The sequence below is a fragment of the Prosopis cineraria genome, unplaced genomic scaffold (genome assembly GCF_029017545.1).
Source record: "Prosopis cineraria cultivar Desert tree isolate PC_DT_omini unplaced genomic scaffold, ASM2901754v1 PC438, whole genome shotgun sequence".
In the NCBI taxonomy this organism is placed as follows: Eukaryota; Viridiplantae; Streptophyta; class Magnoliopsida; order Fabales; family Fabaceae; genus Prosopis; species Prosopis cineraria.
In genome coordinates, this window is record NW_026555763.1 from 1 (window position 1) to 27,600 (window position 27,600).

The 27,600-nt window shown below is 29.3% G+C and overlaps 1 protein-coding gene and 1 pseudogene across 1 annotated transcript; one reads left to right on the forward strand and one right to left on the reverse strand.

The window, feature by feature from the left end:
• Positions 1-230: 230 nt before the first annotated feature.
• On the reverse strand, positions 231-1,538 carry LOC129297109 (ABSCISIC ACID-INSENSITIVE 5-like protein 7; annotated as a pseudogene).
• Positions 1,539-23,912: 22,374 nt separating this feature from the next.
• On the forward strand, positions 23,913-26,504 carry LOC129297108 (uncharacterized). Its single transcript, XM_054935482.1, has one exon. The coding sequence runs from the start codon at positions 25,624-25,626 to the stop codon at positions 26,410-26,412; it is 789 nt and encodes a 262-aa protein (XP_054791457.1). The 5' UTR covers positions 23,913-25,623; the 3' UTR covers positions 26,413-26,504.
• The last annotated feature ends 1,096 nt before the right edge of the window (positions 26,505-27,600 follow it).

Below are 27,600 nucleotides of genomic sequence, written 5' to 3' on the forward strand. Positions count from 1 at the left end.
AAAAATGTGCGGAGCAACTTGAACATGACCATGTTAAAAAATATGAAACTTTAGTGATGCGTATCATGGATGCAAATACGCATTTAGTGAAGTCCACTCTTCTTAAAAACTGTGTGCTTAATCTCAAGAGCAAGATAGCAAAGCAACGCTGAAGCTGCAGAGTTTATGGACATGGTCTGAAACTACACAAGACACTTGAATATGAAAGCATTTCAACTTTATAATCTTACCATTTCCCTCAACAGTTGTGCATTCGCTGCCTCGAGTTGTGTTACCATATTCTCTAGTTCAACTGTATATGCCTGTAAAGAACGTTAAACTGATCAGCTTTTGCAAATCAATTACCACTTGGGAAAAAATCTGAATAAACGGGGAAAATGGAAGTTAAAACTCACAAAATCGAGAAAACACAAAATGCTCAATAACCCATCCTCTATTGATTAAAGATAGAGCTAGCTCCCCGATATTATACGACTTAACAAAATTTTCAATCAAATCATCTTACCAAGCGAAACTGATTGACTAACAGCATACAATTGGAACAATTAATTAATTTATAGAAGAATTATGTTATATAAGAAAAGAGAGGTAAAAATAGAAGGTGAAGTAACCTGCTTGCGTTCTCTGGACCTAGCTGCAGACTCTCTGTTTTGATCATCCTTCTCTGCTTCTGAAGCGTAGCCTTATCAACGGGTTCCTCCACAACCCTCCTCTTCCCTCTTCCCGCTGATGCTGCAACTCCAACAACTGTCCCGTCAATCCCATTTCCAAAAACCTCCATGGATGGCCCCTCCTTACCCTGTACCGGCGGCGTCATCTGGAACTGAGCGCCACCGTTGATGGCAGCCGCCGCCCCCGCATCCACGCGGAAACTCGCATGTCCAGGTACTACGGTAGGAACTCCCCTCACATCCTCCTCTCTTACAGCCCCCGCCTTGGCCAAGAAATCCTCCAAAGTCATGGCCTCCAAACCCTCCCCTGCTGCACCCATCCGCCTCTGATCACCACCCTCCACCATCTCCTGCCACACCTCCTCCGCCGTCCGGTTGCCCAATTCCGCCGCAGCCGCAGCCGGGTGGAAATTGGGGTCCGGCGGGAGGTGACCCGGGTTGGGATTGTTATTAGGATCGGACGAAGAAGAAGAGTAAATGGACTTAAGGAGATCATCCATGCTCATAGAACCCAAGGCCTTGGAAGGGTCGTCGGCGCAGTTGGGGTCGTTGTGGTTGCTGGTGTTATTGATGTTGGTGTTGGTGTTGTTAGTGTTGTTCTGGAGATCAGCGAGCATAGAAGAAAGGGAACATATAGAAGATTGGCGTGGCAGATCCGTATTCGTCGTGACCAACTTCGACGACGCCATGCCGGTGCCGGATTTTTAGGGAATCCTTGGGAGATAACTCCAGGGATTTCTCTCAAGGTAAGTCCCACTCTCAGTGTATGAGGCTGTGAGAGAGTGAAATCGCTGCTATTTCGGGGTCGGGCTACAGAGTGAGAATGAGATATATAGCTCAGAGAAGACGACTCAGAAAAAAACAACTTCGAAATACTATGCGAGGAGAAGAGATTGGAAGTTGAAGCACAGAATGCACCCATATTTATAGAGACAAAAGAAAAGAGAAAGTTATGTATGCTGACAAAGTTAAATAAATATACAAATGAAATTAAGTAATGCAATAACATTATTATTTAATTTTTGTAAATTTGTCTGATATTTTCATTTTTAATAAAGTGAAATATTTTCCAATTATTATATGTTAAAAATGATTATTTTAATTGAGTTATTAATTAAAATAAAATGAAAAATTAGTACTATTTTTAGAATCATCGCAGTTTAATATATTTAATTGTTATTTATATATTTTGGAGTATTTTTGTCATTCTTTCTTTTCAATATCTATTTTTGTTAGTTTTAAAGTGAAATATTTATTACTTTAAAGCTATAAATTAGATTTTAAAAAAATATAATATTTAGTCCCTATAGTTTTATCAAATATTATTTTTAATCTTTGTAATTTTTTCAATATTTTCAATTCTTATAAAAATAAAAACACTGAAAAATTAAAAATTATAGAGACCTAAAAAATAAATATTATCTAATTTTTTAAAATTATAAGGATTGAAACACTATAAAAAAATACAAAAACTAAAAATAATATCTAATAAAATTATGAGATCGATTATTGTGTTTTCCCTTTAAAAAAAACCAGAGGAAAGAAATCAATAGATAAATGACAGTTTTTGGTAAGTCCCAAAGCTTTTCAGTAAATTAGTTAAAGAACTTTTTTAAAAAAAAAGTAAATTAGTTAAAAAAAAATGTTTCTTTTTCTTAGCTAAAGAGAAAAATAGAATCTTCAAAAATATTGGCACCAAAATGAAATCTGAAGAATTAAATTAGATTTATGGGGTTGAAAATTTTTTATTAAATGAAAAAATAATGTATTTTAAAATAAATAATTATCATTTAGTAATTGATGATAATCAATTGGTTTAGAAAATTTTTGGCCCAAAATTGATTTAGAAAATGTTATTCATAATCAAAAATAAAAATGTCTTTAATATATTTAAGTGTTATAAATTTATAATTAAAAATAAAATTTAATAAGAAAACATCAATTTTTTTTTAAAATTCATAACTGAAAGAATCTTGGACATATTTTTATCTGATTAATTTTTTTAGATATTTTAAAATATATTAGGAAAAGTGATAATAAAATCTCTCTATAATATATAAATAATAATTTAATCTCTCAAAATATCATAATTTTCTTAAAATTTTTAAAAACTTTCTATTATTAATAAATTTATATAAATTATCAAATTGTCCTTGTTGAAAAAAATAATTTACAACTTTTTTTCTTATGTTCACAACTTTCTTTTTCAAATTTATAACAATGCAACAGCAATCACAATTTTACATGTCAAATTCTTTATTTATTGTTGTATTGTTATGAATATAAAAAAGAAAATTATGAATATAAAAAAAAGGTGTAAATTATTTATTTTCAATAAGAATAATTTAATAATTTTTATAAATTTATTAATGATAAAAAAATTTTAAAAACTTTCAAAAAATTATAATATTTAGAGAAATTCAATTATCATTTATATATTTTAAGAAATTTTATTATTATTTTTCAATATATTATGAACTTTCGTAAAACACAAACATTCTTATCCGCCATATCTGTTTCTTGCATATGCCATTTGTCAAGACTGTACCTTTGTTTCAAAAATCAAGACTTGCCAGTCCAATTTAATCTGGCATAATCTGTAATAAATTACTGATGAAAACTGTTTTTTTATAATCAAGTACTGATAAAAACTTACTATTCTTTTTATTTACCAGAATAAAAATTACTATTCAAGGAAACAATTTTGGTGACGGGATTTATTTTAAAGAAAAATATGAATTATTGTTTTGAAGGTTAAGTGATAATTTTGCTCTTAAATTATAGATTTACGAGCATTTAAAACTTTAAACTTATTTTTAATATCATAATTTTTTTAACTTTTAAAAATAATACAATAATGCCCTAGTGTTAATAAATATTAATTTTTACTATTAGTTGATAATCAAATTACAAAAACTGAGTTAAAAATTAGAGAAAAAATAAAAAAATTTCTCAGTCATTTTCTATAATTTTTAAATCATTTCCAGTTATTTTTTATTCTTTTTTATAATTTTTGAAGTTGTTTTCTATAATTTTTAAGTTAATTAATGTAACATCTCGAATTTCTAATCATGCATTAATGAATGATTACAGAATAAATTAGTAACTTAATGTGAGATTAGAATTATGAATATGAAGTGTTATTTTAACTCATTGAGATGTTATATGAGCAAATATGAGTAGAAGAAAGAAGTTATAGAGCTGGGAATACGGGCGGGCCCGGCCCTTTAGGGCCTGAGCCCTAAAGCTCGATTTCCCATTTTGACCCCCATTTCTCAAGCCCGGCCCTTATACTCAGGGCTCAGGGCCAGGCCCGTAAGCCCTTTCTTAAAAAATAAAAAAAATTAAAATAAAATTAAACATTATAAATAAATTAAAATATTTTAAAATTAAAAAAATTAAAATCATCATAATTTTTTAAAAATTAAATAACATACATTAGAAGTCTAGTAATAAAATTTAAATCTTCATTTAAAAAATAATTCATTTTTTTTATAAATATACAAACATAATAATTATAGAAAAATAAAAAATATCATAAATTTTATACTATACACTAATATTTATTAAATTAAATTAAATTAATTTTAGAATAAATTAAAATTAATAATAATATAATGTGTGTAGGATCAGGTGAGCAGGTCATTGATTTCAAACACGTGTTTTACTAAAAAAAATAATAATAAAAATAATATAACAGGGCTTGAAGGGCAACCCAGGCCCGAGCCCTATTTTACAGGGCTTATTAGGGCCAAGCCCTCAAGCCCGATTACTTTAAAAAAAAATTATTTTTAAAGCCCGAACCCTTATTTAAATAGGGCTTTCAGGCCCGGCCCTCCAGGCCCGGCCCTTATTCCCGACTCTAAGAAGTTACGAAGCAAAGTATGTGAGCATAATAAGAATTTTTCTTACTGTGCCATGCGCTGCAGCTGAGGATGGGTGCATCGCAGTGCATGGTATAGAACTTTGATAAATGACTTTGTGTCTACTCATTAAGAATAGAAGGAGAGATAGAGTTAAAGGGGTCAAGCATGGAGAAAGAACTAGGCTTTACTAGGGCAAGCGATTCCAGGAGAAAGTATGACGTTTCTAACCTATTACTTATCAGGTAAGTCTCGTATTACCTTAACCTCCGATTCTACCCTATTTTTTCTTAGGTTTAACTATTGAGAAATTGAATTTAAAAGTTTTAAGGAGATGATTTCTTATTCTATAATAATAGAAAGGTTTTCCGAAATTAAACTGGTATTTTATGACTGGTTTGAGTCAGAATGATAAAATTTTGAAGTTGTAAGCACAATTTGCCCTAATCTAGAGGGAGAGTAGTAAGAGAAAATTTAATTGTAAGAAAGTTAATACATGTTGTGAGTGAAGATTGGCTATAGCAAGTGTGTGTGAATACAAATAAAGGAAATGAAAGTGATTAGGTGCTTGATTATTGTAATTGACACTTTTTGTCAATAGTAGAATTGACTTTAGATGCCCAATTGTGTAGATTATCCTGTGTGTGATGTGTTGAAATTTACAAAACAGAGTAAAATAAGGTTTTGGGTACGCGGGTAACCCTTTCTTGCGTACAGAAAGGGTTGAGGTAATAATATAATTTATTATGTTTATTAATTATTATAACCGTGTAAGAGTAAGAAATTGTTATTTTATGAGTTGTATGCATAATTGAGCATTGCAAATTATTTTAGCATGAAATTGAATTTTGAATAAAAGTTGATGATTTTCTAGCTTTGTTTTATATATTTATATGTATGTATGTGGTAGAAATTGTAGAAAAAAAGCAATAAAAATTGTGTTAAAAAACATGAGCATAGGGGGTGAGAGTTCACCCAGGATATCTGGAGATGTGTGTGAATATGTGAGTGAAAAATTCACATAGTCGAGATGGCACCATGAGACATTCGGTGCAACATATTATATGCTAGTAACACGGGTAATCTGATATAGCACATTATAGGATTGTTATCATGGGATATTCGAGTAGTCTGCCAACTCTCTAATGCTCATTAGGGTGCAGTTAGGAATCAATGACATCTCTATTATAAGTGTGTAAAATAAGGAAAACTATAGTTCGTAAATAAAATAGATTACCTTTGGTCAGGTGTTTCTACCACCGAAAGTGTGCTCGGGTCAACGAGTGATTGATCTAATAAAACCTATGATTTCATGTCGGGAAGTATTGGAGGTTTGATGGCTAGATGATTATGCTAGTATGTATTTATGTAGAAATACTTTGAAAAGAAGAAATTCTTTCATACTTTGATATATATTTGCTATTACTCTAGTTTTGTTACTTTTTGACATAATTATTTGTGGTAATAGATATTAAATGAATTATATTGATTATTGAGATTTTTATCTCACTCGTGATTATTTATATTTTTTAGATTCTCGTAGTAGAGTTGCAAAGGAAAAAGACATAGGTTGAGTTGATATATCTCATTAAAGCCTTTTTGTAAGAATTGGTGGAATGAATTTGTATATTATTAGTTATGAACTTGTTTATAAGTTGCCATAGAAAATTAAGTGCATGTGCATAAGATGTGAATATTGTGTTTTGGTGGCTTTGGTTTCCTAACCTTTTATATATGTGTGAATGAAAATGTGCATATATGTGGATATAAGGTATAATCGGTATGTTTGTGGAAATTTGGCCTTGTATATGATTTAGATGAAAATGTGAATGTTAGACCAAATTATACGTAATGGGTAATTTATAGGTCAATTATGTGTATATCTGATTGGTTAATCAGGTGTATATTGTCTATTTGGACGTGGTTAAGACCTCAAAAGTGGCCAATGACTTTTGATTTCGATTGGTAATACTCAAGTGATAAATTTTGACTTAAAATAGTTAAATTGCACTTAGGTGTTCAATTTTCAAATGAAATATTAAATTTAAGCGAAACCAGTGTCATTGGTTAAATTATGAAACAAGTCTTGCATGAATGCTTGAACCACCCAAATCGAACATCTGATGCGAAAGGTACCTCCTATTTTGACTTAATTTAAGTGAATTGCACATGTTTTCTTGTGGATTTAGAGGTGCTGCTGTATAATGCTTTTGATGTGTACTATTTTGCAAATCAATTTTATTATTATATAATTTTGGAAATATTTTACTTGGAATTCCAAATTTTTCAAAATAAATAATTTGAATTGATTAATAAATTGTGTTGGAGGATTATATGATAATATCAATTAGGGCATTACAACTAACAATTAGAGTTAAATTTTATTAATGGTAAGGACAACATCGCATCACTTTTAAAAGTTGAAAAGAAATATTGTATCAAAAATGAATTTAAAGTCACATATACTTATAGACTTATAGTTTAATAATAAAATTACCCTTTAACCCAAATTAACAATACAAATAATACGACTGACTATCTTAATATTTAAAAATAATAACTATTAAAATTAAAAGTTTAGGTGATGCTGTGAAGTATAATTATTACAATTTTAATGATATCTTCTTATTGTTAGGTTATCAAAAATTAATAAATTGTTGCCATAAAGTTAAAACCATTATAATTATGTAAGCAACATTAGAAAAGGATAAGTTATCATGTTTCTTATTCATGAATACTGCTTTAATAAGGGAATATTATACTATGATTTTTTCTTTGTCGTACATTCAAAATAATAAATAATATACTCTCTGGTCGCTACCAATAATTTTCCTAAATTTTGAATGGAATAAGGTAATAGACAGATGTAAGTGAAAATATTTTAAAGCATTGAAAAGTAAAACGATGTAATATATTAAGCCAAACGGAAAAAATAACTTTTTATGAAATTAAAATTTTACTCGAAAGATATTCATTCCAACAAACATGTAGAATAAAGTTTCATAAGATCATGCACATCTCTACTCTATTTTAAAGATATTCTTAAGTCTAAAACAAAACTTATATATCAACCAAAGTTAAGGTGAGTAGTTAGATTTCTTGTTATCTAAGCTAGTGATTAATTTCTACAATCGACGGAGCCTATTTTTTATGCTTACAAAAAATCAAAACAAAACTTATGTTGTTATTAGAGCTATCAAAATGAGCTCAATTCGATAAGTTTACTTGTTTAACCCATTAATTCGATAAGTTGAATTAAAGTTTTCTTTTAAATTTTAATTTTTTTAGTGAAATCAAACGAACCTATGATCTAATTTAACCTGCAAGTTAAATGACCCTGCACGTAAGTTAGGTGGGTGGCTCGTTTAACTCACTATAATATTAAAAAACTAATCTTAAAATCCAAATTAATGTATTGTATAGTAATTATATTAAACTTGACTTATCTCATTAATTATATTTTTGGTTAACTACTCTCAAGTTATCAATAATTTATATTTAGATATCGGAATATATCAACTATGTCAATGGAAAAAGTTTCTTATATAGGGAAGTTTGAATTGGAACATTACTTGGAGGAGGCAAACATTATTGATCCTAAGTATTTTTCTTTTAAAAAAATAGATGTCTTGGAATATTGGAAGAAAACCAAACATCTATTTACTATACTTTCAAAAATGGCTGGCGAAAAAGGTGAGTTAGGCAACACTCTTTGTTTATATCTATTGGGACATTTGAATCAATAGATGGAAAAAAGTTTTCAATACTGATAGAGATCGATCATCCATTTAGTGACATTATTGAGGAAGCTAGTAAGATATACCAGAGAGATTGGAATTTAGAGATTTATCATTTTCTTAGGGAATGCAATATTTATGCAAATTATTTGGCCAAATCTTGACATAGCTTAGATGTATCATTTTGTTTCGTTAATTATTTCCCACCTAGCGGTGAATAATAAGACGGATCCTTTGATTATCAGTGACATCATAATTATTTCTTTTTGATAAATGGATGAAGAGTTGGGAATATGAGTGAATCCAGCTCTTTTGAGCCCCATTTCTTAAGCCCAGTCCTTATGTGAAGGGCTCAGGGCCAAGTCAGTAAGTCCTTTTTCAAAAAATAAAAAATTAAAATAAAATTAAACATTATAAATTAAATAAAATATTTTAAAATTAAAAAAATTAAAATTTTCATAATTTTTTAGAAATTAAACAATACACATTTAGAAGTTTAGTAATAAAATTTAAATCTTGGTTAAAAAATAGTTCATTTTTTATAAATACACAAACATAATAATTGTAAAAAAATAAAAAATATCAAAAAATTTATAATATACACTGATATTTATTAAATTATATTAAATTAATTTTAGAATAAATTAAATTAATAATAATATAATGTGTGTAAAATCAGGTAAGCAGGTCATTAGTTTCAAATACATATTCCACCAAAAAATAATTATAATAATATAACAGGGTTTAAAGGGCTGCCCGAACTTAGGCCTTTTTTTACAGGGTTTATCAGAGCCAAGCCTTCAAGCCCAATTACTAAAAAAATTTATTTTTAGAACTCAAACTCTTATTTAAATAGACCCTCCAGGCCCAGCCTTTAGTCCCGACTCTAAATGGGTGACACTATAATTTACTTGAAAAGTACTCTCTCCGTCCCAAATTATAAAGCACTTTTGAAGGAGTTTTTCTATCTCAAAATATAACACACTTTGAGCAAATTAAAGTTTTATTAAATACACTATTTTCAATATTACCCTTTTTCTCTTTATAATTAATTTTCGTCCCTTCTCTTTTTAATGTATTAAACAATGGGTACTTTGAAAAGTTTATATTTTTATTTTGAAAAAATAAGGTTGTTAAGTGTATTTAATGAGGTTTATTGGTATATAAAATTTTGTCCAAAAGTGTTTTATAATTTGGGACGGAGGAAGTAATATATTTTTAGCTTTTTATTATGAAAAATGGCTTGTGATTTATTTAGCAGCTCAATCACTACTATGATGAGTGAATCAACTTTTAATGTATTGAATGAATATAGAATTTTTTTTTATCTCTATATAATGTTCAAGCTTTTATTTTGCTCCTAATAGACTGCATGGTTTTTAATATAATGACGATACTAATGATTTACTGATATATTGATGGCAACACTACGTCTAGAAGAGCGCGAAAAAACATAAGGTTGAGAAAATAGAATGACGAAGGATATTGCAGAACGTCAATAATAATGATATTATTGATCTTTTTATTAAAAAAAAACAAAGAGGAAAATCAAATGTTATTGAATGTTAATTAAGAAAGTCAACATGTTTCTTTTTCTTTTTCTTTTTTTTTGTTATAGATATTAAAATTAAATGTTGAGAGTTAAATGTTGAAGGGAACACAAATATTTGTGTGTATTTAAATTTCTTGTTTTTTCCAATGAGTTAAAAGGGTTGGCTTGTCTAACGCATATGGTGAATCAGGTTTCAATTTTCAACCCACCAAATTAAGATGAGTCAAATGAATTAGCCTGACTAACCTGCAATCCATGAAGGACTAACTCATTAAATTGCTTTTCCGGGCAAAAAACAAAAAAAAAAATCATTAATCTGCTTTGAGGGTTGTAACTTGGGTTTGATTTCAATTTTTGGACTAAGAAATAAGTTAAATAAGCTTAAATATGCATCGCTAATTTAAAACATTTTCCAAGACCATCCATAGTAACTTCTCATTTGCAGGCCGAACATTTTGGTTGAAGAAAAATGGGTCATAGCAACTAATTTAGGAGTTAGCCTAACTGATGAGTTTGGAAAATATCTTCGTACTTGTGTGGATGTTTGAAGATGCAAATCAATTATTTGCTCTCAAGTTCTAAACTCAATTAAAAGCAATTGAGTTTGGATGAAAAAGGTTAAAAAAAAGGCAGCACATTCAGTGCCAGATCATTATACAGTGGAACTCACGTTACTCGAATGCTTTTGCTTTTTAAAAGCATACTAAATACACTAAGTTTTGGTTTTTTTTTTTTTTAATACCATCTGTATTGCTTCAGATCAGCCCTTTGGTAGATTCACAGTGCTCAAAAGAATCTCAAAACTAACTACAACATCCTTGAGAGAGTCGACTGTACTTGAAAGAAGTTTTTTAAGGCTTGCTCTATTATCAAACTAAGTGTCAGAATAATATTGTTACTATGGATGTCTCGACTACACTTCTCTCTGATTTTCAATACTATGAAATTATCGTCTCGCAGAATGACTGTTTTTTTTTCTTCCTATTTCTAGTTTTTCTTCTTGGTTTTTTAACTGTATAATTATACCTTAATCTTATTTTATATATATATATATATATATATTCTTTTTCTTCAAAAAAAATCCATTGCTTTGGAAATTGGAAATTGGAAAAGGTTGAATGATACTATTTTGATGCATATAGATACATACATATAGTATACACTAGTTGTGAGGGACATTATTACTTAGGGTATGTTTAAGAATATATGATAGAATGGAAAGGAATGGTCATTGATGAAATGAAACATGTGATGGAATGGAATGGAGTTAAATAGAATAGAACATTTCATTGTTTTGAAGTTTCATTAAAATAATAAATGATTTTATTTAATTATTATTTAAGAACAATTATAAATTTAATAGATTTAAGTAAGATATAATTATATTTTTTTAAAAATTTTAAAGTAAAGGGGAGTGAAAGAGCGAGAGGAAGTGAGAAAGATGAGAGTAATTTTATAAAAATATTATTTATATTATATCATTTTATCTGGAGAGTCAAGAAAATTGAATTTAGGATAGCAAGGGTTGGCTTGAAAGGTCATCCCAAGTCATTCCATCTTTTTTTAAAAAAATATTTTCTTCCAAACAATGGTATAAGGTTTTTAACTATTCCATTTCATCATAAAAAAAAAAAAAACTCCCAAACATTACCTTACTGTGAACCAAGCTTCTCAGTGAAGATTTTTTTTGCCATGGAGTCTCCTCTTAATGCATGTTAGAGAAGTGTGATTACAAACAAATCAATAAGCATATCCAAGCCAAGAAAAGTCCTCCATCAAATAGGCAGATTATTTAAAATTTTAATATTAAACCTATCTTTATCCCCTTGATGTGCTAGGCAATATGCACACAGATTAGCTTCTCTGCACGTATGATTGACAGAAATTAACTAGCCAATTGCCCCAAATATGAATATCCCCAATTCCTTCGGTGATGTCAAACAGAGAATTATTCTGATGGTATTCACTTTATATGAGCTTAATTACTTCTTTTAAATCATAGTGAACATTGTACGAGCTTAATTACATCTATGATGCATGATACTTGTTAGTGCATTTTAACTCGTATGTAATATTGGGCACCATCATTCAAGTCATTCTTTAAAGATACCCCAACTTGAGGATTTTGAAGAGTAAACTCTCATTTCGTGATAAGTAGACTTATACTTTGTTGCTTTTTTTTTTTTAAAAAAAGAACATAATTTTAAGTTTTATAATTTAAATAATGTAAAAATTGTTCAATGTGATTAGGAATTTAAAAAATAATTTATAGCATATATTTTTATTTTTGAATGCATCTAAGTTAATAAAAATTAAAAAGAGTTTTTTTTTGGGTAAAATTAGTAGTATCCTTTGTAACATACATGAATATCTAAGAAGTTGAAAGCCAAGAACAAGAGTTAATAGTGATTTTGTTAAGAAGGGTTTAAATACACTAATACTTGTTCTGATTTTATTTAGGAGAGAATTTTTTTATTTTATTTATAAATCATATAATTAAATTTTTATATTAAGTTTTCTTTTTAACCCTACATTAAATGTGTACGAGTAAAAAATATAAGTAAAATATGCATATTTAATAGAGACAAAATTAAAAATTAATAAAAGTGCCCATGGAATTGGAGCAAACAGGCAATTAAATATTTTTATTTCTTATAAATAGAAGAGGGAGTAGTTTTGGTTTGGGGGGTTGTTGGTGATATATTATTAATTAATTCTGAAAAAAAGTGTTGAAAATTATGGTTTATTATTAAGGCATTTTTATTTCCAATTATGACTGTCTATTGAGTTCGAAATTGGAAGTCAGGACAAGTACATCATTGTTTATTATATACCAATTTTTAAACAAATTGATTGACGGCATCAAAGATTCTCATTTCATTTTGTCTTGGCCAAACTGTCCATTAGCTCAAGGGTTGGTGAATTATTAATATGAATATTAATTAATATAAACTTTATTTTAAACTCCAGCTTTTGGCTTTTACAAAATTCTGCTCAAAGTAAGAGGCTACTTTTGCTGATATATTTGAAGAACATCAGAATTACTCTCTATACCGATATTTATAAGGCACGGATAGAATAATTTTTTTAATTTTATTTATAAATCATATTCTTAATTTTTATCATAATTTTCTGCTACTAAATGGTGACAAAAAATGTTATTGTAATATGTATATTTAATAGAGATAAAATTAAAGGCTTACTAAATTTTTAAATAAAGTTAATAAATTTTAAAATTTTTTTTAGTTATAATAAAACATCTTCGAAGTTACCAGAAGAGTAGGAAGGAACCGTCTATTCATACTTTGTAAGATGCATGTAAGATGTAATATTTTAAAATTTTATTTTATATTTAGTTAACAAAATGTTATGATCATCATTTCCAAATGCTTATAATATTAACAGAATGACCAAGTGACCAAAAAATGTTTAAAAAACAAACAAACAAAGGAATCAAGGGTGTCTAATAATTTTTAAAGTCAAAGGTAAAATGATATATAGTATATATTTCTTACTATCTTATTTTATTGTTACTAAAAAATCAATATACAAGTTTTTAAATGTGAAGATTTATCTCATAAAATATGCATCTGATAAAACATTAAGTTGAAATTTGAGAAATGTCAAATTATTCAATTACAATAAATTTAAGAATGCATTCTAATTCAAACTTTTAATTTTGTTATACAATTTTCATATTATCTATTTTATATCAAGCCTTTTTTTTGGTTTGAATGAGAAACCAACTCTTGGTCTTATTTGATCAACCCCCTTAAACTAGACAATTGATAAAATGGTCAACAACTAGCTAACCCAGTCAAAAGCGAATTGATTCTAAGCTTATGAATTGAATCAAATTTTGTTAATAGAAAAAAGAAGAAGAAAAAAAAAGAAGGAGGCAAAGCTTGTAATTTTCACATGGGTTAATAGTTGTAATTTGTGAATTACAGTAAATTTAAGAATGCATTTTTTTTTATTGAAGAAATGTATTCACAATTAAAATAATATTACATTAATGATATATAACTTATTAAATTACTCTTTTCATTCATCGCCTTTGTGATAAAGGTAAGAGATGATCAAATATACAAAATTTAATATATAATCTATAAGACATTTTAGTATGATGATCAGTATAGATATTAGACCACCCATTAACATAATAAATGCATTTTAATTCAAACTTTTAATTTTGTTATCCAATTTTCATATTATCTATTTTATATCAAGCTTTCTTTTTCTTTTTTTTTAAACCAGGAAACAACTCTTGATTTGGTTTAATAAACCCCTTAAATTAGTGTCTTTTTCGGTTTAATGATGAGTCTGGTATTTAAATTGGCGTCAATTTTAGCAAGTAAATGTTGAACAGTGAAATGAGTTTGTTTTTTGGCCAACAAAGATCTGTAGTTTGCTTCACACGCGCTATGTAGGAGAGTGGGAAAAAATGATATCTTCTAGAATAAGTAAAACAAAGGAGCGGAAGGTAATCGAATACTCGCTAGCGCGGGTCAATTCTGACGTTTTCATTTTCACCTGAATCAAGCGGATTACTTGATGATAAAGTGTCGGATTTAAAAATTTTATTTAAATAAAAATTTAAGTTTAAAAATAAATTTTTTTAAAATAATCAGATTTAAAAGCTTGGCCCTGATAAATTTTGTAAAAAAAATTTAAGTTCGGGTAACCCTTCAAGCCCTATTATATTATTATTATTATTTTTTTTAGTGAAACACGTGTTTGAAACCAATGACTTGCTCACATAATCCTACACACATTATATTATTATAATTTTAATTTCTTCTAAAATTAATTTAATATAATTTAATAAATATCAGTGTATAATATAAAATTTCTGATATTTTTTTATTTTTTTATAATTATTATGTTTGTATATTTATAAAAAATAAATAATTTTTTAATCAAGATTTAAATTTTATTACTAGACTTCTAAATGTGTGTTGTTTAATTTTTAAAAAAATATGAGAATTTTATTTTTTTAATTTTAGAATATTTTAATTAATTTATAATGTTTAATTTTATTTTTATTATTTTTTATTTTTTTGAAAAAGGGCTTACAGGCCCGGCCCTGAGCTCTTCACATAAAGGCTGGATTTGAGAAACAGAATTCAAAATAAAAAACCAGGCTTTAAGGCTCAAGCCCTCAAGGGCCGAGCCCATAAGGGTCAGGCTCTTAAAGGCCGGACCTGTCCGTATTTCCAACTCTACTTGATGAACCAAGCAAGATATTAATTTAAAGGTTAATAATTAAAAATTATAATTAAATTATGATCAAATTAATTATAAATAAAATAATTTATTAAATTAATTAAAATATTAATTTAATGGACAACTTAACCCCATTGCCGACTCAATTGAATGGTTGACCTAAATTTTTATATATACTATAAAATTAAGAAACAAGAAAAAGGTTAAATTTCATTAACTCAATTTAAAAATTAAACAAGCCTTTTTTTTCACTTTTCTCATATTAAATACATTTTTTTACAAAAATTCTTACTTTCATGCATTAACATGGAATAGGATAAAAAGAAAATACTGCAATAAATACTCGATCCAGTTTAAATTGTAATATAATTATTTTTAGCATCCAAAATATATAATACTTTTTATTTGTAAAAACTATTTTTTAAAATTTTATCATTGTATTTATTAATATAGGCTTCTTGTGTGGCATGAAAAATATCAGGATTAAGAGCAAAAGAGAAAAAAACATGTTATTTTTTTCATGAGAATTAGAGAATGATTGAATTTTATTAATATGATGAATATTGTTAAAAGTGTTTTATGATTATGTGTTGTATTATTGTATAATGTATAACGTCCCCATAAAACACCTTTTCCAGTTATCATATAAATCGAACAGGTGAGGGTACAATAGGTATTCTCCCTCCGTATTAAAGGGCATGTAAATTTTAATCAGTTTATATAGTTTAAGAAAATTACTTAACATAATTATCATGTTTAAAATTAAAAAAATTAGATCTATTTATTTCGTAATTAATAAAATAATCTTCAATCTTATGAAGGGCAATTAAAAAAATATATTAAATACCTTTTGAATTCTATAATTTTATTTCTAAAAATAATAATAAAAAACTCCTTCTATTAAAAAATGTAAGGCATTTTTTGAGGAGTTAAATATTAAAAAATGTAAGGTATTTTTATCTTTCAAAATATAATTATTATCTTTTTTTAAAAGTGTCTTATTAATGAATAATTTTATATTTATTATAAAATATTTAATAAAAATAAATATAAGAAATAGAGTTAATTTAAATAAATAATTATTTTATTAAAAAATAAAATTTAATTAAAAATATTTTATATTTTTAATACACGGACAGTTTCTTCCTTTTGAAAAAAAAAATGTACATGTCAAGGGTTTGACCTGGCTTTGCGGGACCCACACGCTTGGTGTCCCGTGCCGACTAGGGGCGACACGATGCAACGCGCTTTGAACAAAAAATAAAATAAAATATTGAAAAAAAAATATTATTACATTTCCATCGTCCCTTTCCTTTTTCGACACCTCAACCGATTTCCTTTGTCCTTTTGCCGGCTTTGTAATTTACATTTATAGTTTATGTAATCCAAGGACAAGGCCGGCTGCCTGTCCACGTGCAACTTTAGGTCCCACCAGTTTTACTATTGGTAAATTAATTTTCTTCCCAAGAATTTAACCCTCCCTTTTATCTAGGGGGTTGATCGGGTTAATTCTTAAATTAGAGCCCTAAGTATATAATAATGATTACATTTTTGGTAAGAGGCATAGATACTTCAAAGTCATCGACTATATTAATCTAGGTGAAAGACCAAGGATATCATGATGAGTAAAGAGAGAGAGAGAGAGATTCAAGGCTTGTTTGACTGTGTTTTAATTTTTTGCTTTTAAAAATTATTTGGTGATACAATTTTTAAAATTATTTTTCAGAATAAAATAAAAATATATTTAATTTTATTAATTTAAAAATAGTTTTATAATTAAAAATTAATCAATAATGATAACCATAGACAATTTATTACAGTAAATTATTATAGTAATTGATCCAAGTGATTGTAGTACTCCCTTTATTTTAAATTATAAAATACTTTTAGATAAAATTTTAAATACTAATAAATCTCATTAAAGAGAGTTAACAACCTTATCTTTTTAAAATAAAAATATAAAATTTTAAAAATACTCATCATTTAATATATTGAAAAGAGAAGAGACCGGCATTAATTATAACGAGAGGAACGATAATATTAAAATTAATATATTTAATAAAATTTTAATTTACTTAAAATGTTTTATATTTTGGGGCGGAAAAACTCCTTCAAGTGCCCTTTAATTTGGGACAGAGGTAGTATTTAATAATCAAATGACAACAAAAAATAAAATAAAAATAAATTTTTTTATTTTTATTTTAAAATAAAAATGTGAATAATTTAAAAAAAAATTAAATTCAAAAAAATTGTTCAAACAAGTTTTTAAATTTTTTTAAAAATATTTTGGATGAAACAAAAAACTGTTTTAATTTTCAAAATAGAAACGAATGGCCTATTTGATTCCATGTTTTCAGAATCATTTCTTTTTAAAAACAAAAATATGAAAAAAAAAACTGTTTAAAAATTTGCGTTCCATTATCTGTTCTAAAAAATAAAAAATTTAAAAAGTTGTTCTGAAAAACTAAAAAATCAAAACATCTTTTAGATGTGGTATTACTTTTTATTCTGCAGAAAATATCATGTTTTTATTAATGACAATTATGCTAATAACATAAATTATTCTTTTATCTTTTATTTAACCAATATAGATATGTTTTTAAAGACAAGGATTCAAACAGTTTCTTTTTTTTTTTTTTCATTTCTTGTTTCCAAAACAAAACCAAACAAGCCACAAACCATCCTTAATCATACAAGGCTAATCTATCATTCTTGAATACATGTACAAGGAATCTACTAACTAGACTGAATTGTAAATCAAGTTCACTAGCTATGTGAAAACCGTTATATCATTTTAGAAACCTTTGTATTGTCACAAGTTGCTTCTTGTAATTAGCATCCAGCTTCGTTTTAATTTATTTCCCTTGTATGGAGTTATGGACTATGCCCATAGCCAATAACATGGTTTCAAAATGGATAACATGCATTTTGAAGTTTTAAATATATGTCGGCAAAATAACTCTGCCAATACCAGCTCATAATTCTTATATATAAGTGAATTGTTAAAATTGTAGGAACTAATATTAAAGACAGACAAAACTAAAGGGAAATGAAATAAGATCATAGGAACTAAAAACAAAACAAATCAAAGCACAAAAACCTCTTGTCATCATTATAAAAGTTATGTATTTAGGATATTCTTATTATTATTGTCACCATCTTTGTTAAGAAGTTATATGATATCTTTATTCATCATCACGCTTAATTATGGAAGTGATAATTAAACGGTAATTATTCATTGTGAAGATTTTTTTTTTAAATCTTCCTCTCTTTTCTTAAATTTATGTTAGGGATGCTAATTCAGATAGAGTGGGCTTATTCAAATTGAGCTTAATTTAGACTAAGCTTGTTTTGATATTGTTTAAAATATTCTAACATATAAAAAAACTCATATAGCATAACTTGCAGGCACTAACCCCTCAACCTTTTGGGCTATGTTGGGTTGACTTGAATACTCAAATTGTTCAATATTATTTTATTTTATTATTAATGAACAAGAGATTCACTAAGTTCATTGGGATTTAAGTTTGGCTTGAATTTTTTAGGGTTTATTTAGGTAGTTTGAATAAGTTTAAAGTAAAAAAAAATTTTTTTAACTCTTAAGTTTGTTCTTAAATTTTTTCAGATTTATTTAACTTAATGTCTTGAATTTGACTCAAATTATGGTCTTTCATTTACGTGTACCACTTTGCTTGCTTTATCTCATCTAACTTTGCATGCATGAATCTATCCTTTCTTTTCCACGTCACTGTTTCTTTCCCTCTCCTTCTCTCTACTTGCTTCTAAGTCACGTGACAAGTTCCTGATCGTCGCATCCAATTCTTTCATGCATAATATGCAACTGGTGTGAACGGATTTCGCTCGCTAATTAATTCACAAAATTATCTTATTTGGTAATCTACCATTGAAATTATTTAATAATTAAAGAAGGTGAGTGCCATGATTCGAATCAAGAAATTAATGAAGCGCTTTATGCGCTTAAAATATTTTAATTTTTTACATTAATTTGACTCCAAATTTTGTCTTATATGTATATATAGTTTCACATGTTTGAAAATAAAAGTGAATGTTCTTAACCAAAAAACCTAAAAAGGTGAATGGATATGATCTGAGTGATGTAGAACAAATGGTGGACAAGAAGTGCGGGACCGGCAATGTCGGCATTGAACTTTTACATAGACAATGTATTGAGAAAATGAGACTTGTGAATTTACATTCAACCAGTTAAGACACTATCTAATTTAAAAATTAATACATGGTTAAAATCATAATCAAATCACAATCATATTGATCATGGACAAAATATTTTATTGAATTGATCAAAGTATTAGTTTTACGGTTTACCTGATCTTCAATATTATATATATATATATATATATATATGGTAGCAAGAATGTCTCATTGAAGAATAAAAGAAATAGAGATGAAGAAGAAAACAATGCATAATATCTTCAAGGTGTGGGCAATATTTTCTTTTAGGTTTAATCCGCCCTTGCCTATTTTAGTCTTCTGATGCAAATTGAGTTGATGGCAAATTTTTTTTATTGATACAATAAAGACCTTTGAAAGTGGGTTGCATTTAATTTTAAGACTCACCAATGACAATAATGATTTCTATAAAATAATAATTTGACTTTATTTCCAAAAGAAAAAGATAGAAGTGAATGATGGTGAGAGTTATTTTTAAATAATAAGGTGATATTTTGAAGTGATACCTTTTTAAATAATAAAACTCTATTTAAAAATAGGAGAATAACAACTAAGGACCTTTTAAGAATATTAATTTCAATTACGGACTGTGAAATTTTAAAATTTTAGTTAAGGACCATGGTCCTTAATTGTGATAAAAAAATGTAATTTGTGAGATGGGATTCACTAATGCGACTTGAAAATTCACTAACTCAACTTGAAAAAATTACTAACGTATATTGTGAAAACATGAAACCCCACTTGAAAATGAAATGTTTAACAAAAAGCGCCACTTGAGAATTCACTAACTAGACTTGAAAAAATTTTTAACGTATATTGTAACAAAATACAACCCTACTTGAGAATCATTAATAAAAAGTGACTTGCTCAAATTGGTGTTTTTTTTACTAAACAATCGATTCTCAAGTGGAGTTTCATGTTTTCACAATATTTGTTAGAAATTTTTTTAAGTTGAGTTAGTAAATTCTCAAGCGACATTTTTTTGTTAAACGATTGATTTTCAAGTAGGTTTTCATGTTTTCACAATATACATTACAAATTTTCTTAAGATGGGTTAGTGAATTTTCAAATGACAATAATGTATTCTGTCTCACAAATTATATTTTTTTATCACAATTAAGGACCATGATCCTTAAATAAAATTTTAAAATTTCACGGTCCATAATTAGGATTAATATTCTTAGAATATTCTTAATTGTCATTCTCCCTTTAAAAATTATAATTTATGTTAGTTCATGAACAACCCTATATATTTGGTTCATGAACCAACATAGTTTAATGATTAATATTAAAAGGATATTTTTAATAATGAAAAGAAATATCATATTAATTGATATATAGAGTTTTTTTAAATACATTTTATTTTATCAAATGACAATTTTTATTTTTATAACTCTGCAAATGTGAATTTAAAATTTGAAAAGATATGATTTTGATAATTATAACTTCCTACGTAACCTTTTTATAAAAATTATTTAATTTATAAAGATGTGACTTTTAAAAAAAGACATGACTTTTCAAAAACACATTTTTTTGTTTAAAAATATTCCAACAACATATAAATATCATAAATTTCCAATTTCCTCACAATTATATATAACTTTTGTAACATGTATATGTTTTTCAATATAATAATCCCATTCCGCTCATTAAATATTGACCTCGCCCTCATATAAAACTAACTCATGATATATAAATAATAAATGAGATAAGTCACGGGCGAAATACAAGCTAGCCAAGAGTTAAACTTTTTTAAAACAAAAAAAAAAAAGTTGCGTTCCTTTAACTTATTATCTCACAGTATAATAGCAAAGCAATCAGAGAACTTTAAGTTATTATCTATTGTGTGCATCATATTGGGAAAAAAAAAATCAGTATATATAACATACCAAATATTGCTATATATAAGATAAACAATACAATTTACGATGAATTTTGTGCAAAACAAGAAGCAACATGTCTAGTTATGCAATCATGAATATTTTATATTACTTTTTTTTTGGTTAAAATATGAACAAGATATTCATCTTTATATTCATTTTTTAAAATTTTATTTTATTTTTATGGCATTATATTTTATATATACTAAGTTAACATCATTTTTTTCCATAATTACTCTTTTTATTCAAATGAAAAGATAATTTTCTTTCGTCTAACCAACAAAGTAGTAACTGAGTAGTGCTTGATTTAACTGATCAAGATAATTGAATCATTTATTTTAAATTTTGAGAGGTATATATAGTTGTGTTAAATAAATATATCAAATACATTTTTAAAATATTGATAAAGTTGTTGATAATAATAATTTTACATAACAAGTTTAGATTAGTATGGGCAAGAGGTGATAATACTTTCAAATTTCTTAAGATATCAGGCAATAAAATAAAATAAAATAAAATAAAATAAAATAAAAGTAGTATGGTGTGAGCTTACCTTCGCGTTAAAATGAAGGTTTCAATATTCAACATCTAAATACGGCTTCTATAAAATCCAAATTTCGAGTGTTATATCAATGACTCTAAATCGAATATTCCAATATTATCCAACCAGATGATGAGTTTTTGCGCGCGCGCGCACGTATCAGAGTTTAAAACATGCATTACAGAAACGAGCAGCCTCAGGCTATGCATGTTATGCCTTCAAAAAAATCAAGTTTGCCAAAACATGCTTTGATCTAACTATGTTTGTGAATCTCAGTTTACAACTTTTAACTGAAAAACCAAGCATACAGTTATTTCATTGAGCAAGGCAACTAGTCTCTCCGTATAGCATTACAAGGCATTTTTTAAGGCAGTGTATTAAAAATATTATGTATTTTGGGTCTTTTAAGATGCAATTAATAATGTTTTTCTCAAAATACTTTTAATTTAGGGGTACAATTAATAAATTTTTTTAATTGAGATATCCTAAAAAATAAAGGTTAACATAAAAAAGTATATTATTTTAAAGATAATTAGCTAACTTATTAGGAATGTAATTCAATTAAAAATATTTTATAATAATGAATAGGAGGAGTGTGTGTGTACATGCCCACTTCTTTCAACATTATAAGGTACTTTTTTTGAAGTATCATGCTAAAAAAAATATAAGTATTTTGGGTCTTTCAAATTATAATAAATATGATTTTTTTAAAAAATGCAATTAACTAAGGTCAAAAAGCCAAAATAAATAATTTTAGCCCTTATAAAAAAACAGATTCTTGAACTCCTTTCACACTCATGTCACATTGAGGTACTGCAGAAGAAAAAACCTCAAAATCCGATTCAATTTATCATAATCAATTAATTAACATATTGGTTAATCGTATTTTGAAACACGAAAAAAAATTCATTAACTTATCAAATAATCTATCGACCCATGAAAAAGATTCAATAAAAGACATAAATAAATTCACTATCTATTTTACATCAAGTAATACGTGGAGTAACTCTCAATATAACAATAAAATAAGAGGTGTAGGCGGATTGACTCATCAAGTTTTTATTAAAATAGGATCCACACAAAGAAAAGCACTTGCTATTCATTGGTTATTAGGGGCACTTGCTTTCATTTAAAGACAATCAATTAAATATGGATAAAAATATGTAATTTTAAATGGCATTAACTCAATTAGTTAAAAACTGCCTTATCTAATATTTTTGCAGTCCATTATGTATAATTTAATTTCTCACTCTCATCCCTCATATTGGCACTTGCATTCATTTTCATTTAATTTTATCTTTTTTCTAAATAATGTATTTGATCATGACAAAAAATATTTTAAATTTTGTAGTACTCCCTGGAAGGGTTTGGGGTGCATATATAATTTAATAAAAGGATAGGGGTTAATTCGGATGGTTGTTCTTTGGTACAAGTCTACAAGATATACTTTACAGGTTATAAGATGCGATTCATTCATAGCTAAGATTGATCAAAAGTAAAAAAGTTATTATCAACTTTATAAATCAATTCATTTCCTTCCCAAGGATGAGCATTAATAATAATGCCTAGAAATAATTAAAAAGGCCGTACAATCATTTTAAACCACACGATCACAAAAAGAATGAACAATAATGGAGATTGACTGAGACGGCATTTCAGTTTTCCATTACAACCTTGTGTTCCAAAGTCCAATCACAGCCCCTTAAGTCTTTCTTTCCTTCTTTTTTTTTTTTATGGAAAAGATGATATTTTCCTTAAGTCTTTATAGTAGTAAGAGATAAAGCTATACTTCTTAACACATAATTAAATTTACGTACTCTTTTCAGTACTTAATATAAAACAAAATCAATCAGTTTTGCATTAATTAAAAAATGCTCGTTATAATCTTGAAATTATAATATATACATATATATATATATATATATATAACTTTTAAATTTTACCCTTTTTTGCAATTAATAATTTTAATAAATTGTCTAAGAATTCAAACCTAAATAAATAAATAAATAAGGGGTACAATTGAAAAAAAAAATTGATTATTACCTTTTATTAAAGGCAAAAAGGAATTTTCAAACTCCCCCTTCATTGACAGGAGTAAACATATCACGTCCATGCAAAGGAAAAAAAAAAAAAACACAAGAGATGGCGTTAGCCCAACAATAAAGGGCAACTATAAAAAGGCGGGATTGAAATTCCAAGCTATCTTGGTGCACTAGGGTTCTTAAGGCTCTGTTTGGTATAAAGTATTAAATTTTGTGAGATTAGGAATGGGATTGGTAATGAGATTGAAACTGAAAATAAGGATTTAAATTCATATTTGGTTTGTGAGATTAAAAAAAAAAAAAGGCAACAAAAACTAGCTACAAGACTCAACTAGTCTCATCTTTCTCCTTCTTGGCTTCAACTTGTGTCTGCTCTATCTTCCTCCTTCTTAGCTTCATTCCTCACGCCCACAATCTCTCTTTCACACCCACGTTTGTGCTTGGTGCCATTGCAACTGTCCTTTACTTGAGTCTTTGTGTCAGCGATGGTGGCCAACAAGTAGTTTAGATCTGGGTGAAACATTTAGGCTCGCGACTCCATATCTCTAGATCTGCTAGTTCTAGTGTTGCCTTTCTTCTTCATCTTCCTAGTTCCAGTGTCGTTGTTGTGCCTGTGGGAAGCACGATGGAGGAGACCAGCGGATGGTAGTGGCAGAGATGTGAGAGGCAAGGGGTGGAGGGTAGAGGGAGAGACGACAGAGACGGGAGAGATGGAGGGTATTTTTGTCAAAAAATAATCAATCCCAAGATTGATTTTCCGGTACCAAGAGGTGGGTGGTATTGGGTAATCCCACCTAGATAAGTTTGGGCTTGGGATTAAAATCCTTATTCCCTCATTCTAAACATAAAAACTTGGAATTAATCAGTGCTAATGCCAATTCTACTCCCTCATTCCTTTGTACCAAATAGGGTTGTGTTGAGGGACTATGAATCATTTATGCTTTGTTTTAGCTAACATATGGTCTAAAATCTATTCAATCAAAGCCTTTGAATTAGATTGTAACACAATGCAAGAGAAACCCAAATCCCTCATGAAATTAAGGCTTTTTAGAATAGCCCACTCCTCAGCGTCTTGAGCATTGCAATGGCCTATAAAATTTGCAAAACCAGCAATCCAACTCCCATGACAATCTCGAATTAAGCCTACATAATTATTCTTTGGTGACATTGCTCCCTCAACATTTAGCTTTACCCACTGGGACAGAGGAGGATGCCATGTAGAAGCTTTATATAAACTAACTGTTATCCATTTTCAAAGGATCAGGGCATATAGTAAAATTCTTCTTAACATTCATAATAACAATCAACGTTAGGATTAGCACTCAAATTCTTCTTCAAATTCAATGAAACCCAATCAGATAATAGAGAAGCAGTAAAGAACTGAATTCTAAATCTAGGACGAAGATATTTCAACCATACCTGAGAAGTATAACCACAACCTCTAAGGATGTGAAGAACATTTTATACTTCCTTTTGACTCCTCCAATCACTATTGGCAATTTATTATGAAAAACCATCCAAATGAAGATTCTTTTGGCTCCTCTCCACTTCCAAATGGACTCATAAACATGGCCGTGATTAGTGATTGCAGGCTTTTCTATTGCAAAACAAGCAGTTAAAAAACAAAAAAAAAGTAAAAGTTGAGATATTGTATATGGCAAACTTAAAATAATTGGGCCTAATGTAATCCAAAAAAAAATTGGGCTTAATTGCGGCTTATGGGCCCACCTTGTACGGGCCTAAGACTAAGAGTGGCAAGTCCCGATAAAACTTGAAAAGAGTGACTATTTCCGTTAGTATAAGTTTGAAGCGAAGTGAGGCAAGCTAAAAACCCGCCAAAACGAAACTGAAGTCAAGAAAACTACCTTCTCAGTCTTCAAGAAGCTCTCGATCTCGCCCTCAATGGCGTCTAATCTGCCTCCGCAATGGGTTGTCTTCATACTCACCGGAATACTCTTTCTTGCTAGTTCCGTCAACTCCATCCCTACTGAGGAATTAGATTCCATGCTTGACACTCTACGGATTCGAGGTTACGAGCTCTTCTGCAACGCTATTGTCACCTCCGACCTCCAAATAGAGATTCTCTACGGCAAAAACGACACCAGAAGCCACCGTTCCTTCACCTTCTTCGCTCCCATGGATTCTTCCCTGTTCGCCCTTGACATGACCCAATCGGCGACGTCTTACATTGACACCCTCCGCTTCCACATTGTCCCTCGCCGTCTCTCTATCACCAATCTACTCGGACTCCCAGCCGGTTTTTCTCTCCCCACCCTCCTGTTTCGTCGTTACCTCAATGTTACCCAAAGCCCAGATCGGTCTCCGTTGGCGGTGTCGATGTCACTTTTCCCGGTCTATTCTATGGACGCCATGTCGCCGTTCACGGCCTTAATGGCATTATCAGTCTTCGATCGAATACAGCCACTGAAACTGTCTCTGGTTTTCAAGTTGGTTTTCCTAATCGTCGGTCTTCTCCTCCAAGAAGTGGTTTCAGTTCCTCGGAGAGTCATTCGGTTATGGCTCCGCGTCCGACCGCCCGCCCTCCAGGGGAGAATATTCCTCCAGTTAATAGAAAGGCTCACGCTCCTGCCCGTGAACCCGCTAATGCTGATAGCCATTTTCAAGCGGCGTCGCCGTTTCATCGAGCGATTCATCCTCCAGAATCTGACGAATTGGATCCTCTGGAAATGATTCATGTCCCGGAACACAGCCGTTCCCACGCTGCTTCGCCGTTTAATCAAGCGGCTTATCCACCGAAACCTCATGAACCGAATTCTCTAGATAATATAATGATTCATCCTCCGGAAGGTAGTCATTCTCGTGCTGATTTACCGTTTAATCGAGCGGTTTATCCTCCAGAATCCGATGAACCGAACTCCCGGAGAATACAATGGTTCTTCCTCCGGAAGATGGCCATTCTTACGCTGCTTCGCCGTTTAATCAAGCAGCTGATCCACCGAAACCTCATGACCCGAATTCTCTAGATAATATAATGATTCATGCTCCGGAAGATAGCCATTCTCGTGCTGATTTACCGTTTAATCGAGTGGTTTATCCTCCAGAATCCGATGAACCGAACTCCCTGGAGAATACAATGGTTCTTCCTCCGGAAGATGGCCATTCTTACGCTGCTTCGCCGATCAATCAAGCGGTTCATCCTCCAAAATCTCATGAACCAAATTCTTTGGATAATCTAATGATTGGTGCACCAGAAGATAGCCATTTCTCCGCTGCTTCTCAGTTTAATCAAGCGGTTTTTTCCTCCAGATCCTGATGAATCAAATTCTCTAGATAATCAAATGATTCATGCTCTGGATGCTAGCCATTTACTGGCACACTCGCCTGTGATTCATGGTATTCCTCCTGCTAGCTCGACTGAATTGCCGGCGAACGTCTATGTTCCTCCGCCAGTGCTCTCGCATGCTTTTACAACGACTTCTGAGTCACTGGGGTATCGTTATTCTTCAATATCTGCGCCACCTTTAGAATATTCCGACGCAGAGGTACCAACGGCGGTGAGCCCTGATGTGTGGCTGCCGAAAAAACATGGGGTTGCATTGATTGAAACCTTCAAAGGCGATTCAAATGGACTGATTAAAGTGGGGCATTATGCAGATGAAGTGCTGAAGATGCCTCAGCTGTTGACTGATGTTCAAGAAATGTCCGAGAAATATAAACCGTCCTATGGCGCCGCACATTGTGTTGATCCAGATGTAGGGCTTGCAATGCAGTACTCAGCTCATCAGCGCACGACATGCCGTTATGTCTGTGAGTGAAAATTTTGGTGTTTTTTCTTTTGGTTGAAAAAGAGAAAGCTGGCAGTGACAAAATCCACGAGATTTGTGTTTTACATGTAAAAATTAATCTTGGAATTGAAAT

Excerpts from the sequence above, each read along its gene's own strand:
- LOC129297108 (XM_054935482.1), top strand. The coding sequence starts at position 25,624 with ATGGCGTCTAATCTGCCTCCGCAATGGGTTGTCTTCATACTCACCGGA.